This window comes from Dama dama, chromosome 5, assembly GCF_033118175.1.
Source record: "Dama dama isolate Ldn47 chromosome 5, ASM3311817v1, whole genome shotgun sequence".
NCBI lineage: Eukaryota > Metazoa > Chordata > Mammalia > Artiodactyla > Cervidae > Dama > Dama dama.
The window spans coordinates 131,258,139-131,283,653 of record NC_083685.1 but is presented as its reverse complement, the minus strand read 5'-3'; the positions used below and the strand labels follow the sequence as shown (position 1 = coordinate 131,283,653).

Genomic DNA, 25,515 nt, shown 5'->3' with positions numbered 1-25,515 from the left:
GTAGTCAGGCATTGTTGTGGAGAATTGGGCCCATTCTGACCAGTGCTGGCTGTAGGCATTGCAATTTTCAGTGCATCTCATCAATTTGCTGAGCATGTTTCTCAAATGTAATGTTTTGTGGGGCTTCAGGAAGCTGTAGTGGATCAAACAGGCAGCAGACCACCAAACAAGACCTGTTTTTAGTGCAAGTTTGGCTGTGGGAAGTATTTTGAAGCTTCTTCTCGGTCCAACCACTGAACTGGTCATCGCCAGTTGTATTAAAATCCACTTTTAATCATACATCACAATCTGATTGAGAAATGGTTCATTGTTGTTGCACAGAAGAAAAGACACTTCAGAACTATGACTTTTTTGATTTGTGGTCAGCTCGCGAGGGACCCACTGACTGAGCTTCTCCACCTTTCCTGTTTGTTTCAAATGCCAATGACCATAGAATGATTGACGTTGAATTCTTTGGCAGCTTCTTGTGTAGTTGTAAGAGGATCAGCTTCGATGATGGCTGTCAGTTGTCGTTGTCAACGTCTGATGACCGGCCACTATGCTCTTCATCTTCAGGACTCTTGCTTCCTTCGTAAGATTTCCCGAACCACCACTGCACTGTACGTTTGTGAGCGGCTCCTGGGCCAAACGTGTTGTTGATGGTGCAAGTTGTCTCTGCTGCTTTATAACTCATTTTGAACTCAGATAATAAAATCACTCGAATTTGCTTTTTGTCTAACATCTTTTCTGTAGTTTAAAATAAATATAAAATAAACAGCAAGTAATAAGTCATTAGCAAAAAAAAACCCCCATAAAATGAAAAATGTGCATTAAAATGATGTATAACGTAACTATCACATTTATTTAGAATGTGGTCCAATATCAAATGGCAAATTGCACCAATGCAAAAACTGCAATTACTTTTGCACCAACCTAATAACTATTCCAATGGATTTGGTTTTTAAATTAATGTTTAAAAAGTTTTCTGTTTACCTATTCTTTTTATATCAATATTTTCATAACTTTAAATACTATGAATTTAATTTATATTTTCATTTCAAAGATTTTTTAACTTAAATTTTTGTAAAATTCACATTTATAGATGATTTTAATTCTAATTAAAACTTCAGGAAGAAAAAGGGTAAATTTATTCAACTGGAAGTTTGGAGGATGATAGAAAAATCAAAATTTCATTTTTTATTATTTTCCTGAAATCTCTTTAGGCATCTGGTATGATTAAAGAACTAGAACAGAACGTCTGTCAATTAAAACAGCAATTACAGGAATCAGAACTTCAGAGAAAGCAGCAGCTCAAGGTGAGTCCCGTGCTTTTAAACAGAGCAATGGCTAAAAGTCACCCGTCCTTTTCTGGGTATATATGTATAAGTGAGTGTCAGTTAAAAAGCTCAGAAATGCAGGTAACCATTTCTGATTCTTTTATTGCACTGTATCATTTCTTATCTTATTTATTTTAACAAAAGTAGATGCTAATGTGATAGAGTAAGAAGAGCAATTTTAATTTGGACAGTCTACTCTTACGAGATTAGTTTGAAAAATAAACCTTATTTAGATATACTATTATTTTAGAATAATTTCCTCTTTAAATTGTTGTCTGCCATTCTCTACAGTTTCTCTCTCTCCCTTTTTCTCTTTCCGCCTCTTGTGCATGCATCTGTCTGGTTTTGGCCGCGCCCAGCGGACGCAGCGTCCTGGTTTCCTGACCAGGGGTGGAGCCTGTGCCGCCTGCAGTGGAAGCACGGCGTCCCAACCACCGGACAGCCAGGGAACCCCCTCTTTCACTCCTTTTAGACCCTCTCTTTTAATCTTTTGGTCAAAAAGTACCAAACCCTGATATATGATACAACACATTATTTTCATATTGATTCATTCGATCATTGTTAAGTGGTCTCCTAATTCTAAGGGTCAGAAAGTGTCTCTCTCACTGGAATGTAGGTGCTTCTGAGAGTAAGTAACATCTTCAGTAAATGGACGTTTTATGGTCTCCAACAGAAAGCTATTCATGTTTCTGTTTGTGCTTTAGAAAACTGGACAGGTAGGACTCACTTACTGGTAGGCAAAACTCAAATAAGTTTGTCATCAAAGAGATTGACTTTTTTCATTAGATTACTAATTTTATTGACCCTAGAAGCGATTTTAAGTATAATAAAGATAAATATTTATTATTCACAGGATCAAGAAAATAAGTTTCAAATGGAGAGAAGTCACTTAAAACGCACCTTTGAGAAAAAGGTAATATATTTTGTGGGAAGCTGTAAGCCACTTAATAGCAAAGGAGACAGTTAAGAGTCCATGCTAATTTCTATAAAGCCATGTGTTGTAGACTGTATTTTAGGTTTATTTCAGTTAGCCAGTAATCAAATTTTGCTTCTTTATTTTTCATGTTTATGAACAGCTTCTTCAGTTTGATTCTTAATTATGTTAACATTAATATACCACTTCTGTGTTTCATTTAATGAGTGAAGAGTATTATTATGTTCACCTCTCATAATAACCCTTTGAAATTATATTTTGTTTTTACCAGTTTAAAAATACGATATAATTGATGGGAGTTATTTTTTTCTGTTGTATCATATGTGTAATAAAACTCTAAATAATTAACCAAAGAATATAAAACAATGAAAGAATTGTCACTGCAACTGATTAGTAAAAAAAGTTGATTAGTAATTATTTCCTGTCATTTAGAGTAGTGACTGTTTCTGCGGATGCATGCTGGTGTCCTTGTTATCAGTGATAACTGGGTGTCCACGGCCACCTGTTCACACCTTCAGTGATAAAGTACAGAGTTCTACAGGGTCTGTGACTTTCGAACTTCTGTTTTGAATTTGTTGTTTGCTCTATAACAACAGTAGTTGAGATAGCAGAGATTTTGTTGCTGCTTTCTGATTATTTACAGTTCTAATATCCACCAAATTCATCCGCTTGTAGAATACATACACAATGGAAAATGAGAAAAAGGTTACCCCCTCAGCTAATCAGACAGATTGTGTGGCACAAAGTTCTTAAAATGCCGTGAAATCGCGTCTGATGTGTGTGTACCGTCCCCTGGGACGTGTGTTCAGTGCCCGCCCGGAGTGCGGTCTCTCTGGGCCCTGGGTGGAGGAGGGGCTGAGGGGACAGGCCGTGCAGCTTGCTCTCCGGGGGCCTTGGGTTTCTTGTGACGCGCATGGACCTAAGTATGTGCTCTTTAAAAGTGTAATAAGTTTTCTTATTGCTAAAAAAATTTTCCCCCTGCAGTTTTAATACAGCTCAACGCAAGATACTGAATATATTTCATGCCTACAAAATGATATCTGAGCAGGAGGGAGAAATACTGCTTTCCCTGAAATAAGGAATTTTTTCTTTTGGTTTCCACTTTAGAGCTTTGCAGCTTCATAAATATTAATATTTGACTTCCCCAAAGAAGACCACCTACTATCATAAGCCTCACTGCCCACTGTCTGAGGTATCCATACCCTTGGGTATACCTGTTAGTCCCTTGTTGGTACCATGGGCGGGTTACTGGTTCCCTATCCGTCAGGGACCCCTCCCTGGCCTCCTGCTCTGTTACCCTGCTGGCAGCCGCCCTCCTGGGAGATGGCGTCTGCACCCCTGTGGGCCCCGGAGCCCTGGTGCCCAGAGGAGGCCACCCCGGTTCACAGCATCCAGCTGTGGGCCGGGAGGCACGGAGCTGGAAGACAGTCTCCTACCACTGTCCTTTCTGGCCATGCAGCCACCGAGTAAACCTGGGACTCGGGACCAGCCCCCCGCCTGGTGGACACACAGGAAGCCGTGTTAGAATCGATTCCTCCCGGTCCTAGTCTGTGTCACTTCAGGGAGCAGACCACAGTCGTGTCATCGGGCATCTTGGTAACCACAGCCTTTCCCTGTCTGTGAGCTATCAAGTGGCCTCGCTTTTAAGTAACAGTAACTAGTTCAGTTCAGTTCAGTCGCTCAGTCGTGTCTGACTCTTTGCGACCCCATGGACCGCAGCACGCCAGGCCTCCCTGTCCATCACCAGCTCCCGGAGTTTACTCAAACTCATGTCCATTGAGTCGGTGATGCCATCCATCCATCTCATCCTCTGTCATCCCCTTCTCCTCCCACCTTCAATCCTTCCCAGCATCAGGGTCTTTTCAAATGAGTATGTGTTTAGAATAACACCTTCTGTAAAGAAAAAGGAGCGTATTTGTTCACACTGTGTATGTTCTAACAGTATTTGTATTGGAAGAAAATGTCGCTCAGCGTGTTGCTTTTTGTTTTACACTCAATTCCACAATCTGCCCTTTTAAATTGACATCTGTTCTTCTCTCTGTATTAAACCTGTGATCTCAGTCCTTGATGATCTGCTGCCTTGTGCCCCCTCAGGGAATATCCTCTGACTCCTCTGAGGGCGGACACCAGCCTCACCTCGCTCTGGGATGTGTGACCTGAGAGCAGAGAGGGGTGCACAGGGCATTTGTCTGTTAGACGGTGTTACAGGTGTGCGCATTCAGTAACTGTGCAAACCCAAGTTCTGAGTGTCTGTTCAGGAGGAGGAAATGCCATCTGAGTGACATCATTTCCTCCTGCCGACAAGAAAGCAGCTCGAGAGAGGCCAGCTGCTTTGAGGTCCGAGGAGCAGTTACATCAGATGCCCCCTGGTTTAAGCCCACAAGTTATCGAATGGTCTTTATTGATCTCTGGTGGCTGTTGCCTGCTCCTAAGATCTCTGAACATCAAACAGAGAATAGGTAGTAAAACTAAATGTCATTGTTTGATGACATGTCCTAATCTGTTAAATCAGGAAATGGTTAAGCTAAATGATTTTACGAGCAAGGAAACACCTGCCTCCTGCAAATAACCTACTACCTGTTTTCCAAACAGGCATTGGAGAGTTAAAAGATGGTGCTGTTTACTGAAAGAAGTTCACGGGACAGATGTTAAGCATGTCTGCTGTAAACTGCTAGAGCTGAAGCGTCTGCTTATGACTGTGACCCATGGCCACTGTGTCGCCATGAGGCCTGACGGAGTTCAAAAGTGTTAGGAATGGTGTTTACATGTATATAATTCTTTTAATTAGGTTAGACTAATGTAAAATTTACATAGTTTTACATATATTGTGGAGTGTTTTCCAACAATTATTGGCCTGGTTTTCTTTAAGAGGTAAGGTGTCTTGAGTGAAGTTTTTCAAAAAATGAAATTTCACAGTGAAATGATTGATAGAAATCATGGCGCCCGAGGTCCCGAGTTTGTCCCATCAAGAGGCAGAGGTGGACAGGGTGGTTAGGAAGTATGGTGGGCCGTCCAGAGGTCCAGCAGTGAACCTGCCGTGGCTCCACGTGCTTTTGGTGCCTTGATGTCTCCCACCGTATGTGTTTCCTTACATGGAGCAAGTCTCTCTCTTGTTTATAGGAGCACGCCTTTTTTGATAACTTAAATTCTTAAGGTGCAAGGGAGTGAAATCTCCACTTGGTAGGTGCGCGGTAAATGTGCTTCCAGCTCCCTCGGTCAGTGTTTGTAGAACACTCCCATGTTTGAGAATATATGCTGTATCTTGGCTGTCTGCTTCGTGTTTTCATTGTTTAAGTGATTAAAACTCGTACTTGGTGTTCACAGCGTACGGCAGGGGCGGGACCGCAAGCGGGCGGCTCTGCCACTGAAGTCAGCTCTGACGACGGGCCGACTTCAGCTCTGTTCCCCACTGCCCGTGGGGCCGGAGGAGAGGCCGGCAGCGCGCTGCCGCTGTCCCCCACTATCTCGCAGATAGGTAACACCGGCAGGATAGCCCGAGAGCCCGAGGGCGCTCGGCGCAGATACGTTCAGTGGGGAGCAGACACCCAGGACAGCATGCCCTGCCCTCTCGTGTGGGCCCCGCGTTGTGCTGGGCGCCGGGACGTGAAAGCAGGGGCGGAGCCGCTTCCCCCCAGGAACCCGGGCTCAGAAGCCTGTGCGCTGACGCAGGCTCCGCTCCTCCCACCCAGGGCGTCCCACGCCTGCCTTGGGCCTGGCGCTCTTGGTTTGGAAGCGGTGGGTTGGATCCAGGCGCTGGGGTCCGCCGCCGGTCAGGGAGCGGCGGCCACACTCGGCGGAGGTGACCGCTGCCTCTCCCGTGGCAGACCGCGCTGACGGGGACTCAAGATTCTGCGGAGCGCGGTGCAGGCTTCTCCGAGAAGGAGGTCCTTCAGAAGGGGACACTGCGAAATTCACCGGCGGGGGCTCCCGGAAGTGTCAGAGGGGAGAGGCGGAGAGGGGACGCCGGGCCGACTTCAGCTGCGGACGTCACCCCGCGGCCAGCGCGGCCTTCCCGCCTGCGTGGAGCGGCTTTCAGTTCCCAGGCGGTTGATTTGATCGGGCTACCTTCTGTCTGTCTGCCTGCCTGTCTACCTACCTACCTACCTGTCTATCTACCTATTTCCCTAAAACACCGAGGGGAAAAACGAAAGAGAATTACAATGGGAAAAAGCCAAAGAACAAGGATTTTTTGGTTAGGCTTCTGTCCAAATGAATAAATAGCTAAACAGAGGTATTTTTGAGGAGTATTGATTCAGTGTCAGAAAAGGTTTGTGACTGTGTATGTGATTGTGTGTGTGGTTGTGTATGAGTGTGTGTATGTGATTGTGTGTATGATTGAGTGTGTGTGGTTGTGTGTGTGTGGTTGTGTATGATTGTGTGTATGTGGTTGTGTGGTTGTGTGTGGTTGTGTGTGTGTTAGTTTAGGAGTGTGTGTGTGATTGTCTGTATGATTGTGTGTGTGACCCTGTGTGTGTGTGTGTTGATCTCACTCTCTCCTGTCTCTCGTGCCCCCAGTTGTACACCCCGCCTCAGCTGGGTGGCCGGCAGGAGAGTGCGCGGGGTCCCCGCTGGCTGAGTGGCCTCGGCTGGGCTCTGCGCCCCGGGGGCTCGCGTGAGAGCTCCCTTCTCTATGTGAGGTCCCTGCGCTGCGTCCCTGCTCGGCCCACACCGGGCGTGCGCATCTGCACGTGCTCACGCAGAGCTTTCGGTGCAGAGGTGCTCACGTGGCCGCCTCCTCCTGGCTGCCAACCAGCTGTCAAAGGGCACCACTCCAGGAGAGCGGTGCTCCTGGGCGACTTCCCCAGACTCAGAGGATGGCTGGGTAGATCATCCTGGAAGCAGGCGGCTGTCTCATCACAGCCTGTGTGTGTCTGGGGACTGTGTCTGTGTGTGCTCAGTCGCTCAGTCGTGTCCAACTCGTTGTGACCCCATGGACTACAGCCCACCAGGCTCCTCTGTCCAATGATTTTTCCAGGCAAGAATACTGGAATGGGTAGCCATTCCCTTCTCCAGGGGATCTTCCCAACCCAGGGACTGAACCCAGGACTCCTGCATTGCAGGCAGATGCTCTACCGTCTGAGTCACCAGGGAAGCCAAATAGAGACGTTATTTTTTGTATTCTCCCGTATCTCATTAGATTACTTTCCTTTGGTTAATGTGGAATGTTAAAAAAAAATTCAGAAGTTCCGTTTTTTAATTTCTTACATATCAGTTTATTTTACAGGGATTCCACATGCAGGCTCATTTAAACAATGATTAACTTTGACCAGAAAGTTATTATCAGAAGAACAGTATTAAAATAATTTTATGGTAAATGATTATGGTTAACCAAGCCTCTATCTTGAAAAATCTAAATCTAATTTGATATTAAAAATGGATTTAAGACTACTGTTTCATTGTATTTGTCCTTTGAGGAAACTTGATTTGTCTTTTAGTAAATTTTATGTCTTTGTCATGGCAGATTCATGACTTACAGAGTGAACTTGATAAGGAAAAAGAAGATGCTCAAAAGAAAATCCATAAACTTGAGGAAGCTTTGAAGTGAGTAAAAGTGTAATATATTTAATTTTTAAAAATACTTATTCTAAATTGTGAGCCAAATTAAGTGACTAAAACCCAAGCATTATATTTTTTTATCATAACCTTGCTGTGGTTTAGTTTGAGTCAGTTTTCCATCATGAATCTCTATTTTCAGAATTTTATTACTAGCCAATGAATTTTGTTTTTTTAAAAAAGGAAAAAAATCAATTCAGCTGTTTTTAAGTGATAGGAATGTAAGAAAGAGAGCTTAGTGGTTTCAGATGCTTTCCTCCTCTTAAATGAAAACAGATTAAAAATAACAATAACAATAAGATTTAGATCTTAGGACATTTAGAAATTCCTCTGTAGATTTTTTTGGAGGAATTTGGGTAATGATATGTTTCAGCTGTTATATTTAAAAATGGACTATTATACAGGCATTGTTTAGCAAAGGTTTTGTTTTATGATACCTAAGCATACACATTGAAATATGTTTTATATATATTTGTCTTTTCTAATAATTTGCTAAGTTGATGAGGCCTTACTTATCACTAGATACCATCCTGTAGTTTTTCGCTGGAAAATACTGATGCAGCCAGTAAACGTTGCGTGCTCACCGTGTTTCAAACAGCGTGTGTGATTCCTTCCTGGACGACCCATGTTGCAGTCCAGTGGGGAGGATGGTCGCCCTTGGGCAGGTCCAGGGCAGAGCCTTGAGCCAAGAGGGCTTTCTTGGAAGAAAGGCCAGGAGGGCACTTGGCCCGAGAAGCTGACTTAGGAAGAGAGCTTGCTTGGGCGCAGTGTGTCCAGCTGACTCCCAGGGAATCAGCAAGTTCCATTTTCTGAGCTTTTCCAAATGTCCAAGCAGGAATAATTTAGAGAAAGGCCAAAAAGAATGTCTAGGATCACAGAGGCCTGTGTCAGATTCTCCTGGGAGGGTCGCGCAGCCATCCCTGCCTGTCAGTCAGCGAGCCGTGTGCTGCACGTCACAGGGTGTCAGCGTCTCTTCTGTTCCAGGACTTCCACGTCGCCACGTGGGGGTCAGACGGCCTCAGAGGACGGTAGTGTTCGTTACGCGTCAGGTCAGGTAACCGTGCTCATGCGCCAGCTTGAGTGTCGCCACAGCGAGGGCCTCTTGCTTGTGGACGAGATGTCCTCCCTTGATCCCCCGTTAACTCATTGTTTTCCTCCTTAAAATGTTGAGTACACAACTTTATCTGTTCAACTTTCCATATTTTCCTTTCTTTTTTGTTCTACTTTGTCTTTTTCTTCTGTGACTTTATACTTTTTCCATTAGTTTGTTGATGTGCATTTATCTTATATCCATAAAGGAAGAGATAATTCCTTCAAATAACAGTAAATCAGCAAATATTTATTTAGTACCTCCAATGTCTATATATTGTAGTATCGTGTAAAAAGAAATGGAAGGTTTAGAAGCTATAGCTCAAGACACAACCCTGTTCTTAACAGTTTTCTTGTCTGGCGTGGGCATTTGAGGTCCATAGCATTGTTAAGTATCAAGTTGTTGACATAAGTGCAATAGTGTGGTCTTTTCATTTTCACTGTGAAAAAACCCAGAAGCCTCCATAGTTTCCATATAAAACATAATCTATTTAAGGCTTCAGAAGTGTTTACCAAAATGCAAAGTTTTACTTGGAGTTAAAGAAAGCTAGTTTAGATTGTTAATAATGTTCCTTGTGGATCTGTGTCTTCCATTCCCCTTGTAGGAGATGTCTTTATTTCCACTAAATGTCTGTTTGACCTTAATGATCTAGCTCCTGGTACAGCGGGAGTAATCTGATCTGAAGTAGGAGTAATTTATTGTGCAGTTTTCACGTCAGAGCAAACAACACAGTCTGGCTATTTCCCTGAAGGAGAATATTCTGGGGGCAACTGCTGCTGCTTTTCAATCCAAGAATAGTGTTAGACTCAGTGGGTCCAGAGACAGTTCCATTTTTCTAGAAGAGAGGTGTATGATATGGAAATTTGTCATGATTATTAACAGGTTTTTTTTTCCATAATAAAAATATACACAAAGGTGGAAAATCTGACTTTCAGAATGTGGTGGCATCCATCCATCCATCCATCCATCCATCCATCCTTTCACTCAATAGGGTTGCTTTCCTCCATGCATGTTGAATGGCAGAAGAGGCTGTCAGAGAGGTGGAGACTGCACGGGAATTAATCGGCCCCTAGAAACGTGATGTGTGTGTTCAGCTCAGTCCTGGATTCAGAGCTCAGGTGACGCTTCCCCTCCACTGGTGTGAAGAGCAACACTGGTTTGGAGTCGGCACTTACTGTAAACACAGCTTCTAAAGCTAACTTGCCTCCTTGTCTGTGATTTTTAGAAAAGTTTAAATTTACTCTATTACTTACAACTTTTATTCAACACATATCCTAAACATTTTTTTGCTTTCTATTTCATTTTTGATGCAGAAGATATTTTATAGCCCCTTGTAACTGAAAAGAATCTGAAACTATAACTGTAAATGGTATGAATTGTATGTGTTCATTTTTCTTTTTTTTTCTTTTTTTTTCATTTCTATCTGATTTCTTCCCTCAATATTCCTGGATCTAAAAGCAAATTATAAAATTTATCATACATCCATATTCAGGATTCCTCAAAAAATATTCTCTTCTTGTCTTTTATCATGTTTTTTGAAATTATTTTACTTCATTTCACTTATTCAAAGCAACTAATAGCCATGAATTTCTGTAACACCATGCTTTTTAACAGAACGTTTTATTTGAGATAATTGTAGATATAGTTGTAAGAAGTAATACGGAGGCCCCATGTTACCTTTACCCACTTTCCCACAATGATAACATTCTACAAAACTATAGTAGAGTATCTCAAGCAAGATACTGATATTGATACAGGCAAGATAAAGAATAACTGCATCACCAACCAGGACCTCTCCTGTTTCTTTTTAGAGCCATACCTACTTTCCTCCAGCTTCACCCCATCTTTAATCCTTGACAACCACTAATCTGTTTTTCTTTTCTATAATTCTGTCATTTCCAGAACATTGTATAAGTGTAATTATGTAAGTAAGACTGGGCATTGGCATTTTCATTCAAGTCTAAATCTCTGGAGATTCATACAAGTGATATCATATATATTTATATTTCTGCATGCTAAAATGTAAGCCATGTCTTTAATATTGAGTGAATCTATGTATTTCGTAAATGTAATGATATGTTTATAGCAAAAAATTCTCTGTAAATTTTTATTTTTTTATTTTTTTTCATTTATTTTTATTAGTTGGAGGCTAATCACTTTATAGTTCATTTTTCAAAGATAAATAATTAAACCAAATGAGAAAGTCAGTAATGAATGGGAAATTACCATAGGTAACAAAATAATTTGGTGTAACTCTTTGAAAGACTGACACAAAGTATGTTTTTTTTTTTCTTTTTGAAGGAGTTTACATCTATGAAAAACACGTGTAGATATTTAGTTCAGTTCAGTCGCTCAGTCTTGTCCGACTCTTTGCGACCCCATGAACCGCAGCACGCCAGGCCTCCCTGTCTATCACCAACTGCCGGAGTCCACCCAAACCCACATCCATCGAGTCAGTGATGCCATCTAACCATCTCATCCTCTGTCGTCCCCTTCTCCTCCTGCCCTCAATCTTTCCCAGCATCAGGGTCTTTTCAAATGAGTCAGCTCTTCATGTCAGGTGGCCAAACTATTGGAGTTTCAGTTTCAAAATCAGTCCTTCCAGTGAACACCCAGGACTGATTTCCTTTAGGATGGACTGATTGGATCTCCTCACAGTCCAAGGGACTCTCAAGAGTCTTCTCCAACACCACAGTTCAAAAGCATCAATTCTTTGGTGCTCAGCTTTCTTTATAGTCCAACTCTTACATCCATACATGACCACTGGAAAAACCATAGCCTTGACTAGATGGACCTTTGTTGTTGAAGTAATGTCTCTGCTTTTTAATATGCTGTCTAGGTTGGTCATCACTTTCCTTCCAAGGAGTAAGCGTCTTTTAATTTCATGGCTGCAAAGTGAAGTAGATATTTATATGTTTACCAAATTTGATTTCTAAGTTTTGGGTGCTGTAGAAATAATGGAGCATTGTTCTGAGATCTTGTATAAATTGACTATTCTAAAGCAATCTGTGAAACCTTCCAAGGTCGTCTTCTTGATTGATACCTTTTTCAAAGTCCTCTGTGGCAGTAAAATGCAGAACTGTCTCAAAACAGATTTATTCTGATCCATTTTAACTTTTTTTGTGTTGTCCATTGTAATCCTAAGTATTTCTACTCTGACACTAATATATCTAAACTTTTGGATTTTCAGTACTGAAAGTGAGTGGTGGTGATTTCACCAGAACATGTCACAAAGGAGGCCTTCAGATGGTACGGTTATGAATGACCCTACAGGAAGCAAGCCCTTATTCGGCTAAGCCACTGTTTCCGTCTGCCAGCGCACAGTGCAGGGCACTGCGCTTTGGTGCCCACGGAGCGCGGGGCTGTCACAGAGACCCCGGGGGTGGTCGGTGTGGTTTTCCTGCTTAGCTTAACATGAGATACTCCTGACCTTATTTTATTTACAGTAGTGTGAATTAGGTATTTTGCCTCCTACTGAGCAATGCGTTGTTGGGATTCCTGCATTGTTTGTAAAAGTAGAAAGTTTGTAATGAGGGGGAAATGCAGTGTTCCGTCCCTGTTTCAGGAGTGAGGGGAAGAATTACAGGCAACCCAGAAGCAGTCTGCTTGGCCCTCTGAGTCCACGACATCCTTGCAGAGCCCGGCCGCCCCAGGGCCCTGCCTCATCTCGCTGCTCACCTGGCTTCCCTTTGCTGCTTCCCGTCGGCTAGATGTTCAAAGTGCCCCATGCTCCTCTTTGAGGGATTTTTTTCTCTGTTCATGTATGCAGAATGAAAATCAATGTTTTCTTCCAGAGGCTGACCCAATAGAATGTCTTTAAAGCTACTTGGCTCTTCCTTTTGGAGAAAATCTGTCTTAGGGATTTAAATACAAAGTTTTATTTTCATCCTGGGATTTCTATCCATAATTTTTTTTTTATAATGCCACTGATAATTTGTAGGGCCGATTCCACTTACATAATGGTGAAGGCAGGAAAATAAATGAGTAATTTTTTTTAGTGGTTACTTCAGCAAGTGATTATTTCCTGTGTTTATAATAGAGATATAGTGAACTTATTACGAGAAACAGCAAATAAAATATCTGTATTTCTAAAACAGACTGAAATGGGTTACAGTATAAATAGAAATTAACATATGATTGAAATTAAAGTGTAATGTAAGCATGTGAAGTAGGATGGATATGAAATGAAATTGTTTCTGTTTTGAAATTCTAAATTCACCCTGACCGAACTGGTTCCCATGGTTTGGGGAGGCACGTGAGCTTCGTGTAAGAGCGTGGGCCCAGGTTCCAGCTCAGGTTGCCAGCCTGTGATGCTGGGCCTGGGGTCCATCTGTGTGGTCAGTCTTTACCTCCGTCAAATGACCTTCCTCCGAAGGTTGTGAGGAGGCTTGGAGCAGTTCCCGCAGGGCGCCTCCAGCAGTGTCTGCTCTGTCAGCTCTTAGCGCTTTCTCTCTCTCTATCTTACGGACGGGACAGACAGATTCGTCAGATGATCTTACCCTGCCACGTTTTTTTAACAGCTTTATTGAAGTCTAATCTCACCCCATAGAATTTACTTAGTTTCACCGTATAGCTCACTGACGTTTAGAAATTCAGAGTTGTGCAGTGATAACCATAGTTCAGTTTTAGAACATTCTCATCATCCCCAAAAGACTCCTCATGGCACCAAATTTTAGAAGGATAATATCATGATTGATTTTATTTTTCTGACCAAACAGAATAAGTAATAAGGGACACGATCTTCCATATGTTATTTTGCAGAAAATGCTAACTGGCCACTTCTCATTATGATCCTCAGTAAAAGCTGACAACACAATATTAAGATGTGCTCTTGCGTTTTGTGGAGACCTGAGGGTGTAGCCCAGTATGTTCCTTCCAGGTTAACGGTCTGACATTTTACCTTTGATACGAGGTTGCATTTAGAAAGCAGATTCTGTGTGTGTGTGTGTGTGTGTGTGTGTGTGTGTGTGTAAATGCACTGAAAGCAATCTTGAAATACACATGTACCTGAGTGTTTGGGGTGATATTCATGTTTTCCTCTTTATGTTTCAGTGTATTTTGAATCTTTTCCGATGAGACTATTGCATGGTACTTTGGTAGCTTAAAACAACAGTAAAGACAAAAGAAACCAGTGAAGATTTTCAAAGGAAGAATTATAAACATTAATGATGGTTATCCTTAATTGTTGAGAATATGGGATTTTAAAAATTTTCTCTACATTTTGCATATTCTAAAATCAGCATGTCCAGAAACTCCTCAGAGTCTTGAGGACTTTCAGCTTGCTGCAAATCCCTCAGTTAGCATGGGATGGGGCAGGCTGTGAACACAGTCTCTGGAAATACATGAGCTCTAAGTATCTGGGCCTCTTGATGAAGGTGATAGAGGAGAGTGAAAAAGCTGGCTTAAAACTCAACATTCAGAAAACTAAGGTCATGGCATCCAGTCCCATCACTTCATGGCAAATGGAAACAGTGACAGATTTTATTTTCTTGGGCTCCAAAATCACTGCAGACGGTGACTGCAGCCATGAAATTAAAAGATGCTTCCTCCTTGGAAGAAAAGTTATGACTAACCTAGACAGTATATTAAAAAGCAGAGACACACTTTTCCAAAAAAGGTCTGTCTAGTCAAAGTTATGGTTTTTCCAGTAGTCATGTGTGTACGTGTGAATTGGACCATAAAGAAGACTGAATGCTGAAAAATTGATGCTTTTGAACTGTGGTGTTGGAGAAGACTCTTAAAAGTTCCTTGGACTGCAAGGAGATAAAACCAGTGAATCCTAAAGGAAATCAACCCTGAATATTCATTGGAAGGACTGAGGCTGAAGCTGAAACTCCAATACTTTAGCCACCTGATGCGAAGAACTGTCTCATTTGAAAAGACCCTGCTGCCAGGAAAGATTGAGGGCAGGAGGAGAAGGGGACAACAGAGGATGAGATGGTTGGATGGCATCACCGACTCAATGGACACGGGTTTGAGTAAGCTCTGGGAGTTGGTGACAGACAGGGAGGCCTGGCGTGCTGCAGTCCGTGGGGTCGCAAAGAGTCGGACACGACTGAGTGAACAACAACAACAAGTAAACAAGTATCGTGGGATTTCGACTGGAAAAACCTCTTGTGCATTTCTTATAATAAATGGACAGATGATAAGGCTGATAGTCTATTTTTTTGTTTTTTAGAATGGAAGGGCACCCTGCCACAGAATTTTAGGTGAGGTTATTCGGAGGCCAATAGAGTACAGACTAGGAAATACAGCTTTCTAATAAGTGTCAAATTAGGATATTTTTAATGCAAGTACGAGGTATTTTCCATGAAAGATGATACTACATTTTAGATATGCTTTAAGTTTTCTTCCTGTGGCAATTCACAGGTAATTCATAGATTCACTTTCCACTTTTCTTTTATCAGTCTTTTCTTGTAAACTTGGCTCTGGTTGTAGCACACATATTTTGATTCTTAGCATCAGAGCAGATGACTGTGCAGTGGTTATCAATCCCAAGAGAGGAAGGCTCTGGTCACTGGTTACTGGTCCCTGGGGAGAACTCCAACTACCTGGAGGAAGGCAGAGGTCCTCCCAACGCCAGCCACCGGCGGAAGTCCAGACATACCTGCCAACCGCACGTACTAGAGTCACCAAGAGGACGGCGCAGCCTGGCACTGGGTGGGGCCAGGCTTCGCTGACACAGGAGAGCCAGAGAACAAGACACGGAGACGCTGTGAATCAGTGCTACTCCTGTAAACATTTAAAAACTGACTGCATTGTTAAAGCATTTTAACTATAGATCGTTGCTGTGTCTAGACTATATCATTTTAAATATTAAGAGTAAATAAATTTATTCAATTAATTATACCTTTATTTACATAATAAGAGCTTTTAAGTCTATATATTAAATTATTTTAAATAAGTGTTTAACAATGTATTACTTATTTAAAATTTAAAAATAAAATAAACATGGCTATGAAATGAAGCCTCCATTAAAAAAAAGCTTAGTTGATCTACAATATTTTGTTAGTTTTGGTTGTACAGCCTAGTGAATTGTATTTTTGCAGATTATACCCCACTGTAAGTCGTTAGAAGATAAAGGCTGTCATTTCCTGTGCTAGACCTGTATCCTTGTTGCTTGTCTGCTTTATACACAGTCGTTTGTGTCTGTAAATCCCACACCCCTAATGTGTCCCTCCACTCCCCTTCTCCCCTTCACTAACAACAGGTTTGTTTTCTATATCTGCAAGTCTGTATTTTGCATATATGTTCATCTGTGTTATTTTTTAGATTCCGCATATAAGTGAGGTCATACATTATTTGTCTTTCTCTGACTGATTTCACTGAGCATAATGTTCTCCAGATCCTGCCACGTTGCTGTAAGGAGCAGAATATCATTCCTTTTAACCGCTGAATAACATTCTGTGGCCACATCTTCCTCATCCATTCATCTGTTGATGGGCACTTGGGTTGCTCCCGTGTCTTGACTATTGTAAATAGTGTTGCTAGGCCCATTGGGGCACGTGTGTGTTTCTGCTTTTTCTTGTATACTCAGGAGTGGAATTGCTAGATCAGATCATAGTTCTATTTTTCTTCTAGTTTGTGGAAGAGAATTTCAAAGTGAGCATATGACAGTATATCTATCCATCCTACTGTCAGTATCCATCTGCGCGGTCTCTACGTTTAGGATGTTAGTAACTGTGCTGTGATGAACATGCTTATTCCTAGTTATTTACCTCCGTCCAGTTTGTGGGTTGTGCCGAGTAAGACACAGCTCAAGGGAGGGTGCGCCTTTAGATTGCAGTGGTGTCGTCGCGGAGCTGGCTGGAGCTGGAGGGTTTCGGGTTGGTTTGGCGCCAGAGGGGAGCTGTTGGAGGACTTTGCTCACTTTTAGTTTACCCTGGTGGAGGTTTGAACCTCTGATTCTGAAAACACAGTATATCAACTCTGCTTAGGAGGATCTAAGACACAGGGGGTCTGATTCATGGACCTGCTAGCTGGTGACTGGGTGACTAAAATTGAGCAGGTATTAGAGCAAGGAAAGAATATGAAAACTTCCTAAGGGCTTATTTTGCCATGGTCTTGATTTTTATGGATATTCCTCCCTCCCATAAGGATTTCTGTTATTGATAATTGGCCTTTGTAGAAAATGCATAATTTTATTTTCATGTACCATTGCCCACAAGTGCAATTTCACTTGCACACAGAACTGTTAGAAAAAATTCCTGATGTTTTGTAAAGTGATTCACAATGTTCTTGAATTATATTTTTATTTGACCTGTTTTGAAGCCAGCTCTCAATGCTAGTGATACTCAGCAAATGTTCACCATCTGGTTCATTGAAAGTTATTATACAGAAATGAACAGCACCTGTTCTTTTGCCTGGCTTTATCTATAGTTTTGTTTTTTATTAAATAGTTTTGGGGTGTCATTTTTCCAACAAATTGACATATGGCTTTATAAAAACACAGTGTTTACTTTCTCAATATACATAGATTCATAATCTCTCCTTACAGTGGAAAGTAGACTACCTCTAAAGTTATATTTTTAAAGACGTTATATTTTTAAACACGGATGGAAAAGCTTTCCTATAAGGTTCTTTTAAATCTCCTTCGTTTATCTCTGGTTGTGTGTTTGTTGTCATAAATCAACATTTATAATATTAGGAGGAACAGGGATTAATCTTCAAATAAGAATGCCTTAGAATAAAGATAGTAAAGCTGCAGAGTTATAATGACAGTGTTTTTGTACTTTTACTTGCTGGAGACTAATCTTATGGAAGATTTAAATGGAATACTAAACAGTCTTGTGATTATTTGAAGAAGTGGACTGCATGCTGTTGATGCTTGTTTTTCATTTGAACCAGGCTTCCTGCAGAAATCTGGATAAAGTACATTAAAAGCAGGTAGTTTTGCAGTTTACCCCAGAGGCTGGAAGTTTGAATTTTGGTACAACGGGAGAGCTTGGTTAAATCCAGTCTTGTGTAGGGATTTTTAAGTACGGCTGAATAGTATAATTCCAAATTTAGTTTTATATATTGCTGAAGTGAGAAGCTGTGGCTTAGTCATATTGTTTGTAAGTTTGGTTAAAAAAAATCTCTAAGAATTAATAGTGATGTATACTTTAAAATAGGAAAAAAAAAAAAAAAAGAATCAAAGAGCTATCTAGAAAGAAGCTAAAGAATGCCTGCAAACTTGAATTCTCAGTCTGAAGATTTCTGTGCCTTTTAAGTGAATGAAAACATCTCTACAGGGTCACCTTGATAAGACATTTTATCCTGTGTAGAAAACAAGATTTTTACTTTTTAAAGTTTTCTTAGAGGAGTAACTAAAAATAGGTTCCACTGCAATATCAAAATAGCCTGGAATTTATGGTGCTTATTAAAGAAGATGTGGTATTGGTTTTAACCAAGAGTATATAAATTTAAAGACTGATTAAGTTTGTAAATTTTCAGTTGTTTTCTTTCAGTTTATGGTACTTATTAAAGAAGATGTGATGCTGGTTTAAACCAAGGCATGGTGGTTTAGTCACCGAATCGCGTCCCACTCTGTATGCCCTGTGGGCTGTAGCCCACCAGGCTCCTCTGTCCACAGAATTTTCCAGGCAAGAATGCTGGGTTGTCATTTCCTTCTCCAGGGGATCTTCGTGACCCAGGAATTGCACCTGGGTCTTCTGCACTGCAGGCAGTTTCTTTACTGACTGAATTGCCAGGGAGGCCTTTAATGAGGAATATATAAAGACCTATATTTACCTATAATGTTACCACTAAAAACCTAGATTTATATAGAGTTGGAGAGCAGGAAGATATTATTTGAAATGTATGAAATCATTTTAGGTTTTATATAGCTAAAATTAAATTAATTATGTCAAAGCTGGCTTAAATGTAACCAGAAATTGGTAAATTATTTTATAGTTGTGTTATTTAAGAAGTTTATTATATATCGCTGCCACTTAAGTTTCAGCTAATCCAAAAAAGAAATGCTTTTTTTCTACCATCGGAACAGAAGACTTCTGTTCAAGTGAACCCACCCAGCGTCCTTGGAGGGTGAACTCTGGTTGCCAACATTGTGCAAAACTTTTCAAAGTATCTGTTCTTTAGCTGTATTTTTATCACAAACTAGTACATGCTTGCTGTAGAGAATTGTAAAATTACAGAAGAGCACAGATAAAAAAAATCAAAATCGTTTATGGTCACATTAAATAGAACTATCTACTGTTTTGCCCTTTTATTATTTTATTAAAGTACAATTCATTTACATGATTATTAGTTTCAGGTGTGGCACATAATATTTGATATTTTTATACATTGCATCATTCAAAAAACAAAGATCATGGCATCTAGTCCCATCACTTCCTGGCAAATACATGGGGAAACAATGGAAATAGTGACAGATTTTATTTTCGTGGGCTCCAAAATCACTGCAGGTGGTGACTGCAGCCACAAAATTGAATGACGCTTGCTCCTTGGAAGAAAAGCTATGACAAACCTAGGTAGCATATTAAAAAGCAGAGACATCACTTTGCCAACAAAGGTCCATATAATCAAAGCTATGGTTTTTCCAGTAGTCATGTATGGATGTGAGAGTTGGATCATAAAGAAGACTGAATACTGAAGAATTGATGCTTTTGGGCTGTGGTGTTGGGAGAAGACTCTTGAGAGTCCCTTGGACAGCAAGGAGATCCAACCGGTTCATCCTAAAAGAAATCAGTCCTGAATATTCACTGGAAGAACTGATGCTGAAGCTGAAGCTCCAATACTTCGGCCTCCTGATGCAAAGAACTGACTCATTAGAAAGGACCGTGATGCTGGGAAAGATTGAAGACGGGAGGAGAAGGGGACAGCAGAGGATGAGGTGGTTGGATGGCATCACCGATTCAATGGACATGAGTTTGAGCAAACTATGGGAGATGGCGAAGGACAGGGGAGCCTGGTGTGCTGCAGTCCACGGGGTCACAGAGAGCCGGACACGACTGAGCGACTGAACAACAACGGCACGTTACAGAATGAGCACGGCAGTCAGTCTGTGCTTCTGTCGCCATAGTTACTGCAGTGTTACTGAGGACGTGCCCCGAGATGCCCATGACATCCCATGACTCACCTGCCTGTACCTGCCCTCGTACGTCTTCATCCCCTTCACCTGTTCCACCCACCCCCCTCACGCCTGTCTCCTTTGCCACTGCTGGTTTCTTCTCTGTATCTGTGAAGTCTGTTTCTGTTTGTCCTGATTTGTTGGTTTGTTTTGGTTTTTAGAAAACTGCAGTGAGATATCACCCCACACATGTTAGCATGGCTATTATCATAAAGACAAGAAATAAACAAGTGTTGGTGAGGATGTGGAGTAAAGGGAACTCTCATGAAATGTTGGTTGGGATGTAAATTGGAACATCCACTATGGAAAACAGTATGGAGGTTTCTCAAAAATTAAAAAGTGAACTATGATAGGATCCAGCGGTTCCAATTCTGGGTGTTTATCTGAAGAAAACAAAAACATAATTTGAAAAGTTATGTGCACCCCAGTGTTCATAACAGCATTATTTACAGTAACCTAGATATGGAGGCAGCCTAACTGTCCATCAGTAGGTGAACAGACAAGAAAGATGTATATACACACAATGGAATATTATTCAGCCATAAAAAGAAGGAAATATTGCCATTTTTTTGCAACACGGATAGACTTGGAAGGTATGCTAAGTGGAATAAGTCACATACAGAAAGACAAATGTTGTATGATTTCAATTAAATGTAGCATCTGTTATACCATTTTATTACTCTGAATACAAATAAAATCTTGAGCTTTAATAGAATGAGAATATCCTCTTCCAGGTTCTATTCATTTTTTTCTCCCACATTTCATTGTCTATCTCCAAACAATGGATTGGAGATAGCAATTGGCTATTCTTAGCCATTTGCTCTTCTATTTCAAGTTTAGAATTAGGTTTTATTAAAATTTTGTTGGGATTTTTATTATATTTTCATTATTGTTATAGATTACCATAAGTAGAATTAAAATTTTTATTATATTTTATTTACTATATTTTTTCCACAAATAGTATTTTTCTCCATTGATTTATCTATTTTAATATCTTTTAGTAAAATGTTTATAATTTTCCCCATATATGTTTTACGTATTTTTGTTAGATTGATTCTTTCATACCTCCTAGTTCATGTTACCATTTTATATTTTTATCTTTTTTAAAATTATGTTTTCTAAGTAATGGATCTAGCTGAACAAAAATCTTCAATACATTTTTTAAATACTGAACACCTTCATCTGGTACTTCTGCTGAATTTATTTTCAGTGTTTTAGGTTGAAGGTTTTTGATAGATACCTTGTTTCAGGTTAAGGAAACTCCCTTTCATTCCTAAAAACTCTTTATATTTTTAGAAATGAATGGATATTACAGGGTATTGAAAGGTTTTTGTTTTTATTAAGATGACCATATAATTTTTAAAAAATGGCTTTTAAAAGTTTTTTAAAAAGTTCTACTTTATTAGCAAATTTTAATTATACAATATGATGTTATCAACCACAGTTATCTTTATATCCTCAGACCTTATTTATCTTTAAGTTAAAATTTGTGCTCTTTTAAAAACCAGTCTCCCCCTGTTTCCCCTGCCCCCAGCAGGCAACTGTCGTTCTCCTCTGTTTCCGCGTGTTCAGGGTTGGTAAGTATAGTTGATTTCCAGTGTTGTGTTGGTTTACGTTGTACAGGAAAGTGATTCAGCGATACTTATGTGTGCAATCTTTTTTGTATTCTGTTCCATTATGGTTTATCAAATGATATCCTGGAGAAGGTTTTGTGTGCACTTAAGAAGAATGTGTGTTTTGCTGCTGTTGAATGGAATGTCTCTTAGGTGCATCTGATCTAATGCATAGTTTAAGTGCAGTTTCCTTATCGGCTTTCTCTCTGGCTGGTCTATCCATTGTTGAAAGTAGGGTTGTTATCCCTACTGTTATTTTATTGTCTGTTTCTCTCTTCAGATCTGTTAATATATACGTATTATAATTTCTTTTCTCCTGTATTAGGTGCATGCGTATTTACTAGTGCTGTATTCTTTTAATCAGTTGACCCTTTCATCATTATATCATGACTTTCTTTGTCTCTTGCTGCAGCTGTTGGCTTCAGGTCTCTCTTGTGTGATAAAGTACATCTGCTTCTGCTGTATTTCGGTTTCCATTTGCTGTGGATTATCTTCTTTTATCCCTCTACTTTCCGACTATGTGTCCTTGAAGCTGAAGTGAGTCTCTTGTAGGTTTAGTTATAGGCAGCATATAGTTGAGTCTGTTTTGTTTTCTTAATCCTAATTCATGTGGCCACTCTCTATCTTTATTTACACTAGAGTATTTAATACATTTACATTTAAAGTAGTCAGTGACAGTTATGGATTTTCTGCTACCATTTTTAAAGTTCTCTGGCTGTTTTGTAATTCCTGTGTTCATTTACCCCTCTCACGCTCTCTGCCTTTATGATTTGATGACTGTCTGCAGTGGTCTGCTGTGGTTCCTTTCTCCCTACCTCTCGTGCGTCTGTGGAGTCCAGACCCTCTGCTCCTCGGGGAGGGGCTGGGAGTGGAGGGCCCCCTGCTGTGTGATCCTCTGGCGGGCGGTTTATGGCCGGAGCACGTGTCCTGCTCCGCTGGACATGGCCGAGGTGTGTCACCTCGGGCCCACTGTCCCTGTGCCCATCAGGGGCTGCCGTCCTGCGGGGCTTGTAGATGCAAGGCCTGCTGCTGTCAGATCCAGGCAGTGTTTGGAGCTGCTCAGCTCGTTTCTGGATTTCTGTTAGAGTGGCTTACTCCGTGTGCGGCTGTCCATTCGCTGTGTCTGCAGGGGCGGGGCCTTCTGGGTCCTCGTCTCAGCCGATGCCCTCTCTCGGGAAGCGCTCTTTCTTCTTCCTCAAACTGTCCTGTCTGTGCTTGCATAGCGCCAGAAGCATCCGATGGTTTTCTCCCAACTTGATTGGAGGCTCTTTTTCAATCTTCTTTGAACTGAGTCCTCCTCTCCCACAGGATTCCATGTTTCAAAGTTGCCTGGGTTCAATCCTATACCATCTCTTTTTCTGTATATATGCCCATTTCTTAAGTGATCTCATAAAGCTCTGTAGCTTCAAGTACCATACATTTAGTAAATCTCATATTTTTATCTCTGGCCCAGAGCTGTCTGTTACACTCCAAATTCTTATGTTCAACATCTTTATTGAGTTATTTTTTTAACACTTCTTTTCACATCCATTTAAAAAATCTTTTATCATTCCTTCATATTTATGATTTTCTTTACTATATTTTTCATCAGTTTTTTTTTGTCCTCTGAGTATGTGTTTAAGATGGTTTATAGCATTATTGATTTTATTTTCTGCACCTACATTTCTGCTCTTTTATTTTTATTATGAAATTTTATTGTGCTCTAAATTTTTCTCTCTTTTTAAATCCCTTTTCATCTTAATCATTCCTTACTTTAAATATTATTGATATTTTAAATCTTTAGTCAGTTCAGTTCAATCGCTCAGTCGTATCCAACTCTTTGCGACCCCATGAACTGCAGCACTCCAGGCCTCCCTGTCCATCATCAACTCCTGGAGTTTACTCAAACTCATGCCCATCGAGTCGGTGATGCCATCCAGCCATCTCATCCTCTGTCGTCCTCTTCTCCTCCTGCCCCCAATCCCTCCCAGCATCAGGGTCTTTTCCAACGAGTCAACTCTTCACATGAGGGGGCCAAAGTATTGGAGTTTCAGCTTCAGCATCAGTCCTTCCAATGAACACCCAGGACTGATCTCCTTTAGGATGGACTGGTTGGATCTCCTTGCGGTCCAAGGGACTCTCAAGAGTCTTCTCCAACACCACAGTTCAAAAGCATCAATTCTTCGGCACTCAGCTTTCTTCACCGTCCAACTCTCACATCCATACATGACCACTGGAAAAACCATAGCCTTGACCAGACGGACCTTTGTTGGCAAAGTAATGTCTCTGCTTTTTAATATGCTGTCTAGGTTGGTCATCACTTTCCTTCCAAGGAGTAAGCGTCTTTTAATTTCATGGCTGCAGTCACCATCTGCAGTGATTTGGGAGCCCAAAAAAAATGAAGTCTGACACTGTTTCCACTGTCTCCCCATCTATTTCCCATGAGGTGATGGGACCAGATGCCATGATCTTAGTTTTTTGAATGTTGAGCTTTAAGCCAACTTTTTCACTCTCCTCTTCCACTTTCATCAAGAGGCTTTTTAGTTCCTCTTCACTTTCTACCATAAGGGTGGTGTCATCTGCATATCTAAGGTTGTTGATATTTCTCCCGGCAATCTTGATTCTAGCTTGTGCTTCCTCCAGCTCACCGTTTATCATGATGTACTCTGCATATAAGTTAAATAAGCAGGGTGACAGTATACAGCCTTGAGGTACTCCTTTTCCTATTTGGAACCAGTCTGTTGTTCCATGTCCAGTTCTAACTGTTGCTTCCTGACCTGCATACAGGTTTCTCAAGAGGCAGGTCAGGTGGTCTGGTATTCCCATCTCTTTCAGAATTTTCCACAGTTTATTGTGATCCACACAGTCGAAGGCTTTGGCATAGTCAATAAAGCAGAAATAGATGTTTTTCTGGAACTCTCTTGCTTTTTCGATGTTCCAGCAGATATTGGCAATTTGGTCTCTGGTTCCTCTGCCTCTTCTAAAACCAGCTTGAACATCTGGAAGTTCTTGATTCACGTATTGCTGAAGCCTGGCTTGGAGAATTTTGAGCATTACCTTACTAGCGTGTGAGATGAGTGCAATTGTGCAGTAGTTGGAGCATTCTTTGGGATTGCCTTTCTTTGGGATTGGAATGAAAACTGACCTTTTCCAGTCCTGTGGCCACTGCTGAGTTTTCCAAATTTGCTGACATATTGAGTAGTAGCACTTTCACAGCATCATCTTTCAGGATTTGAAATAGCTCAGCTGGAATTCCATCACCTCCACTAGCTTTGTTTGTAGTGATGCTTTCTAAGGCCCACTTGACTTCACATTCCAGGATGTCTGGCTCTAGGTGAGTTATCACACCTAAATATTTTATCATACCTAAGATTTTAAATCTTAGCTAATTCTTAAGGTCACCCCCTATATCGTTAAGATGGTCATCTATCTTTCCAATATGTCAGAGTCACAGTTTTTCTGATGCTTTCTTCTGGATATTGTGTTAATAGGTTTTCCTTCTTTGTGTAGACGGTGTTCGTCCTGGCTCTGTTCCTAGCTTATGCAGTAGCTTTCAGATTCTAATTGATGTTTGTCTGCATTGCTCCTCAACTTTGAACAGGTACATTTTGTTTGGTCTTGATGATTTGTTTATTGAGCAAACACCTGGATTTCTCCTTTTGTAGATACCATCTGACTTTAGTGTGCTATCTGTTTGGATATGGATCATCTCTGCTCCATATTGACTTGCATACCTTCCATGTTCTTTCAGAGATATGCAAGTGGGTAGAAAAATTATTTGTCAGCTGCCAGTGAAGTTCCAAGTTTCTGGGAAGATATCACCTAGAGAAACTTTGCTTTACTGATGAGATACTTTTTCATAACCTGTATGATGAGTATCTGCTTTTTCTGAACGAATGTGAATCCATAGTTCTCAGGAAGTTTTGAATTCAGGTTTCTTCTTTTTGTGGCCATCCACG

General features: G+C 40.9%; 1 protein-coding gene across 3 annotated transcripts in view; it reads left to right on the top strand.

The window, feature by feature from the left end:
* Nucleotides 1-25,515, top strand: part of CEP112 (centrosomal protein 112) — a 309,494-nt gene that overhangs the window by 87,332 nt on the left and 196,647 nt on the right. For all 3 annotated transcript variants that reach the window (XM_061145040.1, XM_061145039.1, XM_061145038.1), the window contains 3 exons: nt 1,203-1,295; nt 2,170-2,229; nt 7,712-7,791. In XM_061145040.1, the coding sequence (XP_061001023.1) occupies nt 1,203-1,295; nt 2,170-2,229; nt 7,712-7,791 (233 nt within the window). The remainder of the gene's footprint in view (nt 1-1,202; nt 1,296-2,169; nt 2,230-7,711; nt 7,792-25,515) is intronic.